Source organism: Colias philodice, chromosome 25 (assembly GCF_061535455.1).
Source record: "Colias philodice isolate Cphi_HAF_F1 chromosome 25, ilColPhil1 Martin Lab GWU primary, whole genome shotgun sequence".
In the NCBI taxonomy this organism is placed as follows: Eukaryota; Metazoa; Arthropoda; class Insecta; order Lepidoptera; family Pieridae; genus Colias; species Colias philodice.
In genome coordinates, this window is record NC_143110.1 from 6382818 (window position 1) to 6399818 (window position 17001).

The window sequence follows — 17001 nt, forward strand, 5'->3', positions numbered from 1 at the left end:
CTTGAGAGATAGGATAGTTTAAACATGTAGGTGCTACGGGCGAAGCCGGGGCGGACCGATAGTAATTCGATAAGTATTAAAGTAAGTATTATAAAGAAATTGTAATTTTGGCAATAAGTGGACGGAACACTGCAACTGTAGGTATCTTTGAGAAGTAATGTATGATTTATATTGAGTTAAATAGGCGATCGTCCATTTCTGTCTCATGATTGAATAATAAAAACAGTTTTGAAGAAAATCTTAAATGTTCCTCTATTAATCCCTACTAATATTATAAATGCGAAAGTAACTCTGTCTGTCTGTTACGCTTTCCCGCTTAAACCTCTCAACCGATTTTGATTAAATTTGGCACAGACAATCTTTAGACCCTGAGAAAGAACATAGGCTACATATAGGTTTTTTATCAAAACACCACGCGGGCGGAAGCTTGTTTAAAATAAATGGCTAATATTTTATTTTTATTTTACAGGTGCCACCAGAGACAATAGAAAAAGCTGCCGGACTTTTATTCTTTGACAAAATACATAGAAGTAAATTGACGACGATTAACGGAAAAAAAGTGTAAAATTTAAGACATAGAGCAATTTTATTATTTTAACTAGTTATAATAGTGTAAATAGATTTTATAATTGATTATAATTATTGTGAATATTATATGATGTTGAAATTATTTGTTTTTAAATACATATCAAATGAAATACCAGTTTTTTATTTAAAACACCCTGTTAGATTTAGGTAATATCACCCACAATTATTATAAATCGATTGGAATGAATATAAAATGCTATCAAATCCAGTTCAAAAAATTTTTTATAGATTTATGAGAGGTTAGGTTGTTCTTATAATCCTATATTAGTACTCTATAAGAACATATGTAGTTGAATTTAAGGCAAATTTAAGAAAATCATCTCTTCGCACATATTTTAATTCAATTAAAAACAAAGGCCTTTTAAAAAAATGTAGTATATTGAATATGCATTACAATGTATGTATACAGTATATTTGAAACAGTTCAATCCTCTTCCTCTTCAGACGCTCCATTTTGTTGTGGCTCATCGTCAGCACCAGCATCACCCATACCTAGTACAAATAATAAAAATAATTAATGAAATAAATATATTAATACTAGTTTTGGGCCCGGGGCACAGAATACATAATAGTAGCTAAACGCTACGCTACGCTGCCCGGGGTTTTGCTCACATTTACTTATTATACTTACGTCTTTACTAAATTTCATCGAAATCGGGGATAAAAAGATGATATATTAGTTCTACAACATTAAACAAGTAGCAAGCAGTAGTACGAACTAAGAATTGCCTATAGACGTGAAAGCTTAGATTTTTTAGTACTAAAAATATGATATTCTATTTAGGTTGCATTTCTATCATTAGCACGCATGTCACTGCTTAAACCAAAATCTTACAATTTCAGCAGAAAAATATACTCAACATGTATGTATAAAAACTCTCATTTTAAATTATAACTTGGGCTGGCACAAGTCAAAACAGAATCAATATAAAAAAATAACCTCTACAAAAAAAAAACTTGACACTGACAAGAAAGCCTTCACTCACTCCCCCGAGGTGTGCTCAGCGAATTCCGCGTTCTCTCAATAAATATCTACAATGACGGCGGATCACAGAAAAAAAAATGTATGCGTGTACTAGAGTACACACGTAAGAAGTGAAACTTCTTTATGACCTTAAAAATGTTACTAGTATGGCGTAACGCAAAAATGTCACGCGTACGGCGTAACGCAAAAATGTTACACTAAATTTTTGTCCAACCCCGATAAAGAAGTTTCACTTCAAAAGACGTGTGGCACTTGTGGTCTGCCGCGGTATAGCATGCCTTCAAGCCACACCTCCGTGCCCGTCGGAGTGGGGAGCGTGAGGTATTTTTCGTTACGGAATTTCTGGATTCGGTCCCCGCGCTCAAGGCCCGCAATAGAAGCTATGAAATATAATTGAAATGGTTGTTAATCATCTCAATAGATGGCGCGCGGTGTGTCCCTTCAGACACATAAAACTGAAAGAATAGAATAAATTCGATTGCTCTGGCGGGTCACGAGTGGCTGAATTGGTCAGGCATCCGCCCCGGAATGGCGCGAAAGGATGCGGGTTCGAGTCCCGCCTCGTGATCGAATTTTTTCTATTCTTTATAAATTTATAGCTATGCAATAGCTTAAAAACAACAATAAAAATAATAGTTAAAAAAACTAAAAAAACACGCTTTTTATAGATAACCGATTTAAAAAATAGAAATTTTTTATCAAATTAGTGTATTTTCATCGGTCCTCAATAAATCTACAAAGTTTGAACGAAATCTGGCCGTTTAAAGTGGGTCAAAATCGCGCCCAAAGAAGTCGGTTACAAACATACAGGTGAAGCTAATATAAAGCGTGTAATAAAAACAACCAATGTAATGATAATGAAAATAATAAATGAAATTTTGATTTATAATTAAGTGACATTTGCATGCTGTAAATAATGGCTGAACATGCTGGAACTCAATTGTTAACATCTATGTATACCATGTTCTTTGGCAAATAAATTAATTTGAATTTGAATTTGAACCCCCACCTTGGTCCTCGTCCTCCTCCGCGGAGTCTCCGGCGACTTCCGCGTTCTCCGCCTCCGCGCGCTCCATTTGCCGCGCGAGTTCCGCCTCGTCGGTCGCTGTGACCACTTTAGGCTGCAAATTTATAAATTTTATGTGTCATATGAAAAAAAAAGTATCATCAAAATCGGTTCACCGAATTTTCATAACATCAAACCCACAATCAAAAAAAAAAGACGGGTTGCACTCCGGGAGTGCCGGCAGAAGTGAAAACTTGATTATTAACGTTCAGCATGTTTGATATTTTGGAATGGTATCCGTCTTACGCATGGAATATAAGGGCTAAAAAAAAAACCGTCTTACGCTTTTTCGATCAGCCACGTGTCCTGACGCGAGTTTGAGATTTTATACCCAACGCCGCTAAAGAAGTTTTCACTTCAAAAAATACAGTTAATTTGAAAACTTCTCCTTGTTTGAAGTCAGTTGAAAATGATTGAAAAATTATTACTCTAATTTATTGTGTAATGAGTTGTGTTTTGAAAAAGTTGGAAATGTTAAGATGAATTTTGACAATTCAAAATAAAAATTGTTCATTATAGAAGTCTAGTAGAATGAATTAAAGGTACATTGTTGATTGGCAAAATTGAAACAATATAATTTAATTTCGTTGTCTACCGTTCTCTAAACGAAACAACAAAAAATTTTTTGAACAATCTAAGGATGACATTTTAATTTTTATTTCTCTTTGCTGATGAAAGTTGTGTTTTTCAATTAGTAGACATAAATAAATGCATTCTTACCGCCATTTGCACATTAAACACGCCACCAGCTTCTGTGATTGTTTCATTGATCTTGTCGATCGCGTCCTGTAGCGCTTTGAGACCGTCCGTTTTCTCGGGCGTTGATGTGGTCATGACTGGAATTTTATAGTAAATAAAGCATTTCTGCCACAAATTGAAATAAAAAAATATATTATTATAAATAATTTTAATGGCATAAATTGAGAACACCTTGAGGAAGTGTAATAAAAAGGTAAATTTTTATGTTGCGAGTGGGAACAAAAATCTAAAGACACTACTGTACATATTTCGAATTTTAAATTACCTTAAATTAAGATAATATTTTTTGAACAACTTTTTATAAATGATGATAAATAATTATATAAATAAATACAAAAATGGGCAAGCAGTAAAAAAAGCATCATGAAATTCAAAATCACACACTAAATAGAGTTAAAATAACCTTACCATACAAAGGTGGTGCAATGAGATTGATTTTGATAGGCATCTCTGGTGTCGACAATGAAAGGCCAGCTTTCAACGCAGCCTTCACTGCGTCAATGCCCTCATAGCCGTAGCACGCACATTCAATGTCCGCACGAATCTTAACAGCTTGCGATGTGAGTTTCCTCTTGATGTTCGCTAAGAGCACTTCTTTCGTCTTCTCGTCTAGACCGCATTCGTTCAATACTGAGGGGTCTCTGTAAAAATGATGATATAAAAGTTATTATTTTTATTTATTTTATTTATTCTTCACTGTATAGGAAATACAAGATTAAGACGACACAAAATAAAAGATACAATCGGCATACAGTGGGCGGCCTTATGGCTGTTATTGTCTTATAAATAAGTATTTTAGGTTTTTCGTTAGATTATCAATTAAAATCTACGCCCTGCAGTTAATAAAGCAGTTGGTTTCTCCTTTATGGAAACTGATTTCTGAACCGGTGGTAAATTATCATATTTCTGTATTTTGATGATTTACAAGTACTTTTAAACAAAGTCAAGTTGAATAAATAACTGTTTGAGTTTTTATGTTTATTAATTGTTTCCATGAAAACATTTACAGCATTTTAGAAAGTATATTTTTTGCTATATTTGTTAACTTACACAGCAGCCTGTTTAAAGAAGTCATATGCTGACGCCTTCTTCTTATACTTCTCTTCGAAATGCCAAGCCGTTCTCTTGTACAGCTCTTCCAATTGATCCGAGTTCTCGTAATGCAGCAGTTCCGCTACGTGCCGCAGGATCGAGTTCACTGCTTTCGCCTTGGCGTACCTCTCTGTGCACTTGTCAATGTCCTCCGCGGAAACACGACGTTTTGACAAGTCTATGTAACCTGGAATGAAGAATAGTGGAACAGTATTATTTCCTTTTCGGTCAATTTTATATTCCGTGAATTGTTAAGGAAATTTAATTGGTATAGTACTTTCTTATGGAATAAACTTGCCGTAACAATTTAATAGTTTGTTACGTTGTAGTTTATTTTTAGTCGAACAAGACACAAGGTCTACCTTTATACTGTGAATCAAAATTTAGTCATGCCAGAAATTCACTTTTCTTCATTTTCTTTTAATCAAAACATAATTATATTCGATTTCTTATTATCTTTACACGTCTTTCAAAAACATAACGTAAAAATGCCATGAGACAACTTAATAGAATCTTATATCTTATAGAACTTATTTTACACTATGAACCATATCAAAAACTAGTCACAATATAGTTAGTTATATCAATTACCCTTTTCTTTGTCCACTCTGATGACCACAACCGGCTCAGTCTTGCCAACACGAATCAATTTGTTGATAGAACGAATACGACGTCTGGACAACTCAGAGAGCAATATCATGCCCTCGATATTATTGTATTCGAGCAAATGTACGTATGCGCCCATCTCGGCGATGGAACGCACATTTACCATCACTACATCTTCCACTTCAGGATATTTCTCCTGGTAAAACCTACACGACAGAGGCATCTGAAAATTGGGGGAATTATAACCTCTTTAGAATGAAATTGATATTTGTTTGAATGCAGAATAATGGGAGCGATCGATTGCTTTTGAGTAAACAAACCTTTACAAACTTTCGTGTGTAGTTTTTTAGTAATTTAACTTTGTAAAATCTGATGAAACTATTTTGTTCACGTTGAGCCTTCCAAAACTGACAATTGACAAGTGATTAGTGACAATTAATGGAAGTTGCAACTCTTAATAATGTCATTTCAGCTCTATAGAATACAAGGCAATTGAGGAATAAAATTTGATTTGAATTGAATTAAAAATAAAATTTGCGTAGACAATATTCAAAGGTTTATTTGATGATTCAATTAATACGGCATGCGTAACTTTCTATTGATTTTTCAAATATTGAAAACCAACACGATAATCTTCCTACCTATACATCATGATGTTTCAGTTTGATATTTTTTTTATTATATATATTATATTTTTTTATTTATATGATTTGATGCAAGGGTCCATTCCATCGCCTGGAACCTCAAATTGACCGAATCCATCATCAATAATACCTTTAATTTAATACGTAGGTAACTAAACGATGAACTTAAGGATGATACTTTTAATTTAGGTAAAAGGTAATTTGAACGTAGACCTTATTAAATTAAAAGTATCATCCTTAATTTCATCAATATACTACATTTTTTTAAAGGCCTTTGTTTTTAATTGCAAAAAAGAGCGAAAGCGATGATGCTTTTCTTAAATTTGCCTCAAATTCAAGTACTTACTTATAGAGTACTAATACAATTATAAGAAAAACCTAACCTCTCATAAATCTTTAAATTTTTTTTTGAACTGGATTTGATAGCATTTTATATTTATTTCAATCGATTTGTAATTGTGGGTGATATTAAATCTAACAGGTGTTTTAAATAAAAAACAGGCATTTTCATTTGATATGTATTTAAAAAAAATTCAACATCATATAATTCACAATACAAATAATCAATAATAAAATCTATTTACACTATTAAAACTAGTTAAAATAATAAAATTGCACTATGTCTTAAATTTTAAACTTTTTTCCCGTTAATCGTCGTCAATTTACTTCGATGTATTTTGTCAAAGAACAAAAGTCCGGCAGCTTTTTCTATTGTCTCTGGTGGCACCTGTAAAATAAATAAAAAATGAGCCATTTTAATTTTTTATAGAAAAAAGGTTTAATTTAGAACTTTAATTTAAGATATTCTAATCTTTGGACTTATGAATTGTTTGTGCCTTGTGATCAACTATTAAATTCAAACATTACTTCCTTTTTTTTCTTACTTATCGAAATATAATGGCGATATTTAAAGTAAAAAACATCATTAAAATATACCAAAGCCAATCATTTAGTCATTCATTTCAGAAATTAACAATATTCATACAGAAAAATAACAATATTTACCATATATGAGGACACAGGAGTCTCATCAGATAGCTTCTGATTAGGCATAACATAGGACTCCATATGCAAGCTGCCGTCTGGAGCCTCACACACTACAACTTTGTAAAAATGTGTGGGAACGGCTACTGTGTTTGCACCTATCACTTGATACTTTACATACGACTTGCCGTCAGCTTCTTTCCTAAAATTTTAAAGTGAAACTTTTATTACATCGTCTCAAACTTTTTGGTCTGTGTAGCGCATGTCGCGTGGCGGTCGAACCGTATGATAATTATCGTACAAATACGATAATTTTGTGCCTAAGTTTCACTTTTACCGTAGTTTCATAAAACCACACAACATTTTTAAATAAATTGTTTTTTTAAAGTGAAACTTTTATTACATCGTCTCAAACTTTTTGGTCTGTGTAGCGCATGTCGCGTGTATCGCGGGTACCTGGGTAAGTATAACGGACCAGTGCAGCAATAAACATTATCATAAACTTTTGTCAGCTTCCTCACATGTTTTTCCAATCTATTCCATGAATCTCTATTGAAACCTTGACCCACCTGAAATGAAATATCATTTCTTTAGTTTTTATGTACTTAATCAATTCTTATTGAGTAGAACATTTTACATTCTTAATTTGTTGCAAATTTTAGAATATATAACTATACTAGCTTTCCACCCGCGGCTTCGCCCGCGCAGTCAAAGAAAAACCCGCATAGTTCCCGTGGGATTTCCGGGATAAAACCTATCCTATCCCGGGGTAAAAAGTAGCCTATGTCCTTTCTGGGATATCAAAATATTTCTATACCAAATTTCATGCAAATTGGTTCAGTAGTTTAGGCGTGATTGAGTAACAGACAGACAGAGTTACTTTCGCATTTATAATATGTATTAGTATGGATTAGTACAGTTGAAAACAAATACATAATTACAAGCAAATATCTTGAAGAATAATTCAGAAGAATTAAATGTTCTGATGAATCGGTTTTACATTGACGCACCACAAACTTACAATGCAATGTCTCAGAAAAAATAATATAATAATAGTTTAAAAAAACTAAAAAACACGCTTTTTATAGAAAACCGAACTAAAAAATAGAAAATTTTATCCAATTAGTGTATTGTCATCGGTCCTCAATAAATCTACAAAGTTTGAACGAAATCTGGCCGTTTAAAGTGGGTCAAAATCGCGCCCAAAGAAGTCGGTTACAAACAAACATAGGTGAAGCTAATATAGTGTGTAATATCAGAGTCATAGATACCTGTGGGGCCATATTAGTCAAGAAGAATGTCTGGTCAACATGCCTCTGTGCTAGACGATGGTTACCAGCTGCAGCCATGTGGCCACGGTCAAACCCTGAGCCCTTGTAGTCACTGTTCTGTGACCTGAAGAATTATTCATAAAAATTACATAACAATTGACAAAATTTTTGCCAAATGCATATGGAATTTAAACATGTAAGCTTATAAAAATATGACATGAAACATGTTTCTTCCTGCTTCAAAACCAAAATTTTTATACAGGCCACACATAAGTTATTTTTTTTTCTGTTCTTTAATTGACTTGTTATTATGTATTTTTGCAGTCTACACTGTTTCCGTCTTCTATGCAATATTACCCTTTTATACCTACCATTGTTAACATAGTATTTATCATTTATTTCTGTATTATCTATATCTATATTCTGTATTTTAATTTATAAAATGATACATCACCAAATTTTTTGCAGACCTACATATAATAAGTACCTAAAGAAGGGATGAATGCTTTCATCTGGCTTAAAGTCACATTTGCTTCTATCCACAGCATCATTCTTGCTCACATGATCCTTGGTTATGTGCTCAAACACCCAATGAGGAACCCTCGTGCGACGATCATAGGACAACACAAAATCATCATAAGAGCGCACATTGTCCAGACCCGGGAACCCATATTTCATTATTTCTGATATCTGAAAAGGTGAATATTGACTTTACCTAACTATATAGTAATGATGATTTTAATCTATGAATGTTACCATTAGATAAATGGAAAGGTATAGAGACATGAATAATGTTTCATAAAGCGGAACTCCTGTTTTGTTTGAGTAATATAATATAACTAGCTTTTTGCCCGCGGCTTCGCCCGCGTTCTCAAAGAAAAACCCGCATAGTTCCCGTTCCCGTGGGATTTCCGGGATAAATCTTATACTATGTGATTATCCCAGTTACCTTCTATATGTGTGCTAAATTTCATGCAAATACATCCAAGGAATAAAAAGTTTCATACAAACTTCTATTCCCTATTTTACCCCTTTAGGGGATGAATTTTCTAAAATCCTTTCTTAGGGGACGCCTACGTTATGACATCTACCTGCATGCCAAATTTCAGCCCGATACGTCCAGTGGTTTGGGCTGTGCGTTGATAGATCACTATATCAGTCACCTTTGAGTTTTATATTATAATATAGATGTAATTATCAATTCGATGTTACTAGGTGGACGGTGGACCATGCAGTAAGTTACGTTAATGGAATGATTAAAACTGTATAATGAATTAAACATACCCTATCTTTCGCTCCACCTCCTTCTGTATACGGTACTGCAGCAGATACAGTCCCAAATATTGGTAATGCAGGTAAACTTCGTAATGTTTTTCCATTTACATCTAGGGATTCATCGTTTTTATTCTTTCCCTTATATCCCACCAAATAACCAGCTAATCCTACTGCGCTTAATTGCGCTATATGTAGAAGTCGCTTTGATATCATTGTTTTATTATTAAATGGTTCTTATATAATTAAAAAGGTTAAAACCTTTTATTTAAGGTTAACAATTAACAGCTGTGTTATTGTTCTCGTTCTCTTTGCGTTCTCTATATTGACAAATGACAGGGACAGTTGATGACTGATGTGTTTACTGTCTAAGAATAATTAAGTAATATAAAAGAATAATCACTAAAATATTAATCGTGGATATTGAAAAGTTATTCCTACGTTAAATTTAGTAAACTGAATTAATTCATCACTACCAATGTTCTATTAAACGTAACAGCTGATTAATATTAAAATGAAGTAGTTTAATCTGTATTCAAATGTTATCTAATTTCAATGTCAAAATATATCAAAGTCAAGTTGACATCTATTAAAGGACTAATATAGGATCACAATTTTTATTTTAAAATGTGTAAATATTAAAAATAAAACTCTAACCTAATATAAATTACCACAGAACTGCTCAAATCTATATCATTGATGCCACAAGTGACATAATTTGAACACATCCTGAAGGAGAAATAAAATAACAATGACGATAATTCTAACAAGATCGCGAATATTATCCACTTACCTTTTCAAGGCTTATTTCAGTACAGCGGCTAAATCTGTTGCCTCTATTCAAATAAACAATAAAGAATATCCTACAGATGATTATACAAACATTACGCCAAAAATAATATCATATTTAAATAGGAATTTACACTTGCAAAAGGGCCATCCACTGTCCATTGTGCGGCAGCGAATTGTGAATTATTTCTACTCATCATTTACGCATGGAGGTAACCCAACATTCAGCGTATACGATAACTTATCACCGATTGTCTCTACGAAGCAGAACTTTGATGATTTGCTTATACCAATTGACCATGTTAGTAGGGCTAAGTCGGATTGTTATTACGTAAATAATTCATTACTTCTGCGAGCTCACATGACAGCACATCAAAGTGAGCTGCTTCGTGCCGGTCTGGATAACTTTCTTATGATTGGTGATGTATATAGAAGGGATGAAATAGATTCTACTCATTTTCCAGTTTTTCATCAGGTGGGTTTGCTTATTATTATATATTTTAGAGGTTGACTTGAGATAAAATCTAATAAAAACATCACTAATTATGCGATTTAGGAACAATATATTATTATGCTAGTTATATTAGTATATTAGTTCTCAATCTAAAAAAAAATTGGTTTTGGAAACAGTTCACAAATTTAATAAAATCATAAACATAAAATAAACATAGATCTAATACAACCACATGTTTATAGAGTTAAGTTAAAAGATAGGGTCGATGTAATGAATATAATTTCAAAACATATTTGTATGTTTGCCTATTTATTTATCATTTTGATGATACTCTTAAAAATTACTTACAAAATATCTGTTATCTTCCAGGTAGATGCTGTGCGATCTCAACTTAAGGAACAATTATTTGAAAACCACCCCAGTCTGGAAATATTTGAAAAGTCATTTACTGATAACCCACAAACATTTAAGAATACAATCGACGATCCAACAAAACAGAGCTGCCATACATTAGAAGCTACTAAATTGATGGAAGCACAATTAAAAAATCATCTAATCGGTTTGGTAAAAGCACTATTCGGAGATGATATTAAACACAGATGGGTTGACGAATACTTTCCCTTCACCCATCCTTCCTGGGAACTAGAGATCTTCTATGACAATAAATGGATGGAAGTTCTAGGCTGTGGTATTGTGCGAAACGAAATACTTGCCAATGCCGGACCTAATAATAGCATAGCATACGCATTTGGTCTAGGTTTGGAAAGACTGGCCATGGCGCTATACAAAATACCAGACATTCGGCTAATGTGGAGTACCGATTCTGGATTTTTAATGCAATTCCAGGATAAAGAGCTAAATGCCAAGATATCATATAAACCGGTATCTATATACCCTCAATGTAGTAACGATTTGTCATTTTGGTTACCTCCTAATTATACCATAGATACTTTCATGAGTAATGACTTTTATGACTTGGTGAGGGATGTTGGTGGTGATATTGTAGAACAGGTTAGTATTATTTTTCTATTGCATGCCTCATAAGCGAAGCGTTGAGGTGGGTACTACTGTCACTTCGCGCAAAACATCTGATTTTTCAAACTTAAAATGTCTTTATGTATCATACATTGCACTTGTAAGATAATACATACACACACATATTAAGAAAAAACACTATTTTTAACGTTCATGATATTTTTGATGTCATTTTTGTTATTTAAACTAGTTAAAAAACAGTTTAAAAAAGTTCTGTCTTGGACGTCCGTGTGTCTGTATGTGCGGATCCTTTTTCTTGTTAACACGATAGCGACCGAAATACTTTACTAATCGAGTCTTTTTTTTTCTCTTACGCTTGAGTATGCTCAGGAATAGAATCCTTTCATTTTTCAGGGTCTGATTCGATGTGGTTTAATTGTTATTAAATAAACAAAAATAATAATTAATAAATATTTATTAAAAAAAAATTATGAGGCGTGCACTTTTGGATTTTCCAAATTATATTTTAATTATTTCGGAAACAAAAATTTGAGATACCATACTGAATTATTATAGTGGTATGTGCATAAATTTTATCCATTTAGTAGGTAAAAAGTAATCATGTGCTAAATATTCTATAATTTCATTAAAAACTTTAGAATTAAATAGTTGAGCAGTAGTTTTTGTGTGAAACATGCGCAACCTACCAACAACCTACCTAACACAATATACAGATACATACAGTAAGGAAACTTCATACAAAATGTTCGAAATGGCTCCCCCCCCCCATCAAGCGTGTTTACGAGGGTATTGAGGGGGATCGATAGTAGCGGGTGACACATCCGCAGATTTTGAATGACAAAGATATATAGTATAGAAAAGTGATGTCAATGACTTCACGTTAAATAAATATCGATTGTTTCAGTTTGTAGCCTTACTATATTTTTGGCTTCAGTATCTATTGTAAGTATTCTTTTAAAAAAATATTCAATCTACAGTTTTGATTTTCCTACGATTTTATTATACATATGTATAGATATTAAAATAACCATCACATAAATATGCCTTTATTCGAAAAAAAAAATTACAAATTATTTACTGAAAAATACTTTCGTCTACTACGACTAATTCGGAATGTATTGTTAAATTTTAAGGTGTTAAATATTCTCAATCTTAAGAACAGTTTTTTTAAGTAACTTATGTTTAATTCGTTGTAAATTTATTCAGCCACTTTACAGTTTATGTGTTCTCTCTTAAAGCAGCAACGAAAATGTTATCCATTTTCTCGACATATTGAACAAAATCGTGGTATAATTGGTATAGTTGAATTCAAGCAGCCGAATATTGCGCAATTAGTACGTGGCATTTTTTAAATGATCGTCGAAATTAACTTATTTACAAGCACGTGTTCAAATTAAACTGAAATAATATGTTTCACCAAAATGTTAACAATAATTACATAAAAGATAGATAATTATAATTATTGTATTTTTATCGATACATGACGTCACCAATTTGTCAAGCACTATTAGCCTGTCAAACTATTTTCTTTTTCATACTAAAACAAATAGGTTAAGAACAATATAGAACAAACCTAGAACAACCATTAAAATTTTTCTAACTTCAAAGTGTGGTGCCAAATTCTCGGAGGTACCTAACCAACATACCTAAAAATTTAATTTTATTCACATTGATCTCACTAGCGGTCCGGCCCGGCTTCGCCCGTGGTACATATTTACGTTTTCTCTACATAAGAACCATCCTCGTACTTCAAGGAATATAATAAAAAAAGAAATAATCGATCCACCCGTTCACGCGTGATACCGTGACCAAGGAAAATGGGTTTCATTTTTATATAAATAGATTTGCTCGATTATTTACAGGTAAAACTGAAGGACAAATTCATACATCCAAAAACAAAGAAGCATAGCCTATGTTACAGTATTGTATACAGGCATTTAGAAAGAACTCTGACGCAAGCAGAAGTTAACCTCATCCATAAACAAATAGAGAAAGCGGCAGAACAAGCCTTTGGAGTTGTTATTAGATAATGTGTTAATAAATTGGTTGAACTATATTGTCTTTAATTTATCACACACCCTATAAAATTTATCATTGATTAAGATCACTAAAATATTAATGTATATGCTAATCTATACTAATATTATAAAGCTGAAGAGTTTGTTTGTTTGAACGCGCTTATCTCAGAAACTACTGGTCCTATTTGAAAATTTGGAGCGGAGCCACAGGGGTGAAATTATAAGCTAACTAATATTATAAACTAGCTGCGCTCCGTGTGGCTCTGCTCCGCTTATTAAGTATAACAATTTTGCAGTAGGTAAATCTTTCTCACAATTTTATTTATAACTTTCGGGTGACTTTTATATAATCATTGAAAATTATTTAAGTAAGAGTGTACCTACTTAAAAGGTTGATAATATTTTTTATGAAAATAATCTACGCAAAACAAAAGATTCTTTCATTTTTAAACAATTTTTCCAAATTTCCACTCATCATAAAAAGAAGTGCACATTTTGCGAAGTGCACCAGTTGTGAAGTGTACCATTTGAGAAGTGCACCAGTTGCTAAGTTCACCATTTGAGCATGGTGTACAAGTTGAGAAGTGCACCAAATGCGTCAAACCCTAGAAGGGGTTTGACGCATTTCGTACACTTCTAGGGTTTGACGCATTTGGTGCACTTCTCATGCCTTGTTATTTAGATTTCTATGGGAAAAATAAAACAACATAAAATGTAAGAATGTTTTTTATTGTTATTTCTGTACATTTCTATATACACATAGGTATTTAAAAATTAAGCAAATATATTTGGAACTTAGCACAGCGCCTTTTGATATTTTTTCGCCAATCTATTATCAAATGTACAAACTTAGAACAGATGTATTGTAGACTTAGATCATTACTTAATGATCTAAGATTGTAGACTTATAATGAGATAAAAAACTCCATGCATCCGAAGAGAAAAACTACCTACCACTCTTCAATAATTAAAAGATATTTGAAGAATGAAAATGAAAAATTATTTATTTTTTGCTGAAATAATTTTTCATTTTCAGTTAAACCTTAGAAAATTAAACAATATTTTAAAATTAATAAATCAAACAATTTTTTACTCAATATGAGTATTTCCAACAAATTCTTGTTCATAGTAATTTTAACTTTTGTTCTAAATAAAAATAGTATGTACAAACTTTCTTACTGTATTCTGTATACAGTATAATGTTATTCGAATGTGATACGCATACAATAAAATTAGTCCATTGAATAAAAAGTTCTAGAGTGCGTGAGTTAGTAACGTAAGATGTTTCTTCGGAAACATGTCAAGAGTCCCTAGGTAATAAACATACTAAAACCCCGGGACACTAGGAGGAGCCCCGGAGTAGGGGGAGGGGGGGAATGGGTCCATTTTTTCATTTTTCGCTTAAATCTCAAAAACGGTACATGTGAGAGAAAAACTTTCAAGGAAAAGTTAAAAGGCCATAAAATTATCTACAAGTTGTACCTAAATCATTTTTTCCTATATCCTACCGTTTCTGAGTTACACGCAGTAAAAAATGATTTTGGCTCAAACAATTTCCCTATACTACACATCAATCGATCAAAAAATATTTCTTTCTTCCAAAAAACTCAAATGTGCAACTTGTGACCGGTACTGATAGATTGCTCTTAATTAGGTCTATAATTGGTAAAATAAACACATTCCTCCATGGAAGCCTTTAGGAGGAATCGATTGTCAAAATATTATATTAGGGCAGTTTGAGTTACTGAACTTGATCTTTTTATTTTTTTCTTCCAAAAAACTCAAAAGTGCAACTTGTGACCGGTACAGATAGATTGCTCATAATTAGGTCTATCATTGATAAAAAGACTAGATTCCACCACGGAGGCGTTTACGGGGAATTTAATTTTATTAGGGTAGTTACGATACTTGAACTTTTTATTTTTTTTCTTCCAAAAAACTCAAAAGTGCAACTTGTGACCAGTACTGATAGATTGCTCTTAATTAGGTCTATAATTGGTAAAATAAACACATTCCTCCATGGAAGCCTTTAGGAGGAATCGATTGTCAAAATATTATATTAGGGTAGTTTGAGTTACTGAACTTGAACTTTTTATTTTTTTCTTCCAAAAAACTCAAATGTGCAACTTGTGACCAGTACTGATAGATTTCTCTTAATTAGGTCTATAATTGGTACAATAAACACATTCCTCCATGGAAGCCTTTAGTAGGAATCGATTGTCAAAATATTATATTAGGGCAGTTTGAGTTACTGAACTTGATCTTTTTATTTTTTTCTTCCAAAAAACTCAAAAGTGCAACTTGTGACCGGTACAGATAGATTGCTCATAATTAGATCTATCATTGATAAAAATACCAGATTCCACTACGGAGGCGTTTACGGGGAATTTAATTTTATTAGGGTAGTTACGATACTTGAACTTTTTATTTTTTTTCTTCCAAAAAACTCAAAAGTGCAACTTGTGACCGGTACAGATAGATTGCTCATACTTAGATCTATCATTGATAAAAATACCAGATTCCACCATGGAGGCGTTTACGGGGAATTGAATTTTATTAGGGTAGTTAGTTAAAAAGTTCAAGTATCGTAACTACACTAATAAAATTCAATAACTCCTAAACGCCTCCATGGTGGTATCTGGTTTTTTTATCAATGATAGACCTAATTATGAGCAATCTATCGGTACCGGTCACAAGTTGCACTTTTGAGTTTTTTGGAAGAAAAAAAAATAAAAATTTCAAGCATCGTAACTACCCTAATAAAATTCAATTCCCCGTAAACGCCACCGTGGTGGAATCTGGTATTTTTATCAATGATAGACCTAATTATGAGCAATCTATCTGTACCGATCACAAGTTGCACTTTTGAGTTTTTTGGAAGAAAAAAATAAAAAGATCAAGTTCAGTAACTCAAACTGCCCTAATATAATATTTTGACAATCGATTCCTCCTAAAGGCTTCCATGGAGGAATGTGTTTATTTTACCAATTATAGACCTAATTAAGAGCAATCTATCAGTACCGGTCACAAGTTGCACATATGAGTTTTTTGGAAGAAAGAAATATTTTTTGATCGATTGATGTGTAGTATAGGGAAATTGTTTGAGCCAAAATCATTTTTTACTGCGTGTAACTCAGAAACGGTAGGATATAGGAAAAAATGATTTAGGTACAACTTGTAGATAATTTTATGGCCTTTCAACTTTTCCTTGAAAGTTTTTCTCTAACATGTACCGTTTTTGAGATTTAAGCGAAAAATGAAAAAATGGACCCATTCCCCCCCTCCCCCTACTCCGGGGCTCCTCCTAGTGTCCCGGGGTTTTAGTATGTTTATTACCTAGGGACTCTTGACATGTTTCCGAAGAAACATCTTACGTTACTAACTCACGCACTCTAGACCCCCCTTGGAGGGATTCATTCAATGGACTAAATACAAATGCATGCCTATTTGACTAATGAATTAGTCAAAAGAAAGTAC

The 17001-nt window shown here is 32.7% G+C and overlaps 3 protein-coding genes across 3 annotated transcripts; 1 reads left to right on the plus strand and 2 right to left on the minus strand.

Moving 5' to 3' along the window:
• Positions 1 to 947: 947 nt before the first annotated feature.
• On the minus strand, positions 948 to 5533 carry eIF2alpha (eukaryotic translation initiation factor 2 subunit alpha). Its single transcript, XM_089710530.1, has 7 exons — positions 5417 to 5533; positions 5082 to 5319; positions 4449 to 4677; positions 3807 to 4039; positions 3360 to 3475; positions 2583 to 2694; positions 948 to 1080 (listed from the first exon to the last, which is right to left on the minus strand). The coding sequence occupies exons 2-7, from the start codon at positions 5317 to 5319 to the stop codon at positions 1013 to 1015; spliced, it is 996 nt and encodes a 331-aa protein (XP_089566656.1). The 5' UTR covers positions 5417 to 5533; the 3' UTR covers positions 948 to 1012.
• Positions 5534 to 6244: 711 nt separating this feature from the next.
• On the minus strand, positions 6245 to 9602 carry EndoG (endonuclease G, mitochondrial). Its single transcript, XM_089710485.1, has 6 exons — positions 9280 to 9602; positions 8483 to 8685; positions 7996 to 8119; positions 7181 to 7293; positions 6746 to 6926; positions 6245 to 6467 (listed from the first exon to the last, which is right to left on the minus strand). Exons 1-6 carry the CDS (start codon positions 9481 to 9483, stop codon positions 6372 to 6374), a joined length of 921 nt encoding a protein of 306 aa, XP_089566611.1. The 5' UTR covers positions 9484 to 9602; the 3' UTR covers positions 6245 to 6371.
• A 226-nt stretch (positions 9603 to 9828) lies between these two features.
• Positions 9829 to 13560, plus strand: PheRS-m (Phenylalanyl-tRNA synthetase, mitochondrial). The gene is made up of 3 exons (XM_089710484.1): positions 9829 to 10531; positions 10880 to 11521; positions 13369 to 13560. Exons 1-3 carry the CDS (start codon positions 10019 to 10021, stop codon positions 13534 to 13536), a joined length of 1323 nt encoding a protein of 440 aa, XP_089566610.1. The 5' UTR covers positions 9829 to 10018; the 3' UTR covers positions 13537 to 13560.
• Positions 13561 to 17001: the final 3441 nt, after the last annotated feature.